The sequence below is a fragment of the Perna viridis genome, chromosome 6, assembly GCF_037379345.1.
Source record: "Perna viridis isolate PV_CMFRI_1.1 ecotype Kerala chromosome 6, ASM3737934v1, whole genome shotgun sequence".
Classification (NCBI taxonomy): domain Eukaryota; kingdom Metazoa; phylum Mollusca; class Bivalvia; order Mytilida; family Mytilidae; genus Perna; species Perna viridis.
Genome location: NC_142450.1, coordinates 19,374,825 through 19,377,175, shown reverse-complemented (window position 1 = coordinate 19,377,175; position 2,351 = coordinate 19,374,825). Strand labels below are relative to the sequence as shown.

Below are 2,351 nucleotides of genomic sequence, written 5' to 3'. Positions count from 1 at the left end.
ACACATACAACAGCCTCTTACCCTACAAGCGCTTGGTTGCCAAGAATGTATGTTCGGGTTGCCAATTTACTTTGTGTATTTTTTTCGTATACTTAGTAAGATATGTTGTTTCAGTCTTTGCTTTTTGCAAGATTTGGAACAATAACTTCAGATAAACCATAAATTTTAAAAAGGAAGAAGTATATAAACACAAGTTAAACATAGAGCCCATTTTCAATCAACGCTGGAGTATTGTTATTATTTTTATTAATACTACAGACTTACAATACTTAACCAACAGTTTGTCTGTAATGACTTTAGTTCGGGTTTAATATATTTATCTGCATATTATCAACACTTTAAATGTTGCACCAGAATTACTTTACATAATTTCATTTTTTTCTACACACATTTGAAGTTTTACGACCAAAATGCTGTATCATAATTTACATCATGCACATATAAACTGCCTCTTCCCAATTGAATCATGAATTATTTCCATACACCGGAGACATCAAGTTTAATGTATTTCGCAAATTCTAGATGCTCTCTGAAGCAATTGTATCAGTTGCAGGAAGGTATAATTAACAAATTATTCTTCGTTACAGTTCTCTGGATACATCATACTATGTGCGAGCTTGGTTGTTTTTAAATGTTGATAATATAGTCAATATAAATCCACTTTTATACATCTAGTCGTTGCCATGTGTAGCGTTCATATTTAAGGCGCACGGTTACTATCCAATATAAATTTGACATTAGCTTCGACGAACCAGATAAAATAGAACCAGAATGATATACTGTCAAATCGCTCGCTCACCTGTTTCCAAGTTATGTTGTTTGTTTCGTCGTTTTCATCAGAAATGTTTCCTAAATCCGAAATGGGCATCTTGATTTGATTTCGTTCAGAAACATTGATAATGTTTCTTTTCTTTCTCTTACAGCAATTGAAGATACTAAAACCAACTAACCTTTGTAGTACGCGTGGAATTGTTTTCTCGTCTGCTTTGTGATACAACCAAGAATTTATGATCACGGAAAAGACGATAAACCCGCTTATAGCGATATCTTGTAGCAGAAAAATACATAGAAATGCTAAATTAGGGGTTGCAGTGGCTGGTAAAATAGTTTGAGCTATTGTCAGAAAAACAACAAGAGCAAGTAATGCGGTTATAGAAAACCCAACTCTCTCTCCAGAATCTTGTGGCAAAATGAATACAAGAATATTCAAAAGTCCTAAAAACACAACGGGCAATACAAGACTAGAGACGAAAAAAGTTGATCTACGTTTGAAAGTAAAATCGATTTTAAAGCCAGGTATCTGCATTCCACCGTAGATAACAGATTCCATTTTGGTACCTGAGTAAGTCCATTCTCCATTTGTAGCAACGAGGTCCATATTGACTGAATTCGTATTCATATCAAAACGGATTTGTGCTTGGTCGTATCCCCACGCCACAACATCCATGGTACACGTCTGTGTATCGAATGGAAAGAAAGAACTATCTATGTCACATGTAAACGCAAATGTATCTCCGGGGTAGTACGACACCCAACCCGTGCTGTCAACGCGAGCCAAAAAGCCATCAGAAGGAATGTCTTTCAGATTCTTTGCAGCGTTTCCATTGACTATAACTGGTCTCCAAACATCGCTTACCGGAAGTTCAATGTTGGAAACTCCACCATAGTTCGCAGGATTCCACATCAGAGTGAAATCATGCCAAGTAAACGAGAAAAAGCCTGAAACAGACACTGTTCCTTCGACCTCGTCTATGTCTTGGAGCGAAATCATAGAAAAACTGGTATAAAGCACTGTTTGTAGCGACTGATTCCAATTGGGTCGGATTTTTTTGTCCGTTCTTGTCGTCAGATTCTTAATAAGTAATTCAACATCAACATAGGTAGCAGCAGTGGTATAACCCACAAGCACTGTCAGCAAAAGGCAAAGAAAGTGGAATCCAGACTTTGTGGCAAGCATTTTTTCAATTAAATATAGTGTCGTTGACCAATTCTTAGTAACTTATCTAATGAAATTCTCCATGTAATTTCTACAGAAGAGATAGTACTGATCGTTTAAACATCGCAATAAAAATATGAATTCGAATAATACTGTTGATCAAATTAGTTGTATAATATTTACGAAATTTATCCAACCTAAAGACTTCATAAAGAACTTTTAAAAACAAGAACTTGGAGTGGTATGAATGTTTGTACAAGCAACAATACATGTTAAAATACTTAGTTAAATATCCTTTGTTACGACACTAATATTCAATTTAAGTTATTAATCGCATGGTCATAAAGAAAACAAATATGTAAACACAAAGTAAACACCTTGGCACTGTCTTTTGAGTGACGGCAAATAAGCAATA

General features: G+C 35.1%; 1 protein-coding gene across 1 annotated transcript; it reads right to left on the bottom strand.

Annotated features, from left to right (window-relative positions):
- Positions 1-297: 297 nt before the first annotated feature.
- LOC148613971 (neuronal acetylcholine receptor subunit alpha-7-like) lies at positions 298-2,052 on the bottom strand. The gene has a single exon (XM_088586159.1). The coding sequence runs from the start codon at positions 1,955-1,957 to the stop codon at positions 701-703; it is 1,257 nt and encodes a 418-aa protein (XP_088442285.1). The 5' UTR covers positions 1,958-2,052; the 3' UTR covers positions 298-700.
- Between the last annotated feature and the right edge of the window lie 299 nt (positions 2,053-2,351).

Coding starts and splice junctions, on each gene's coding strand:
- LOC148613971 (XM_088586159.1), bottom strand. CDS start 1,957: ATGCTTGCCACAAAGTCTGGATTCCACTTTCTTTGCCTTTTGCTGACA.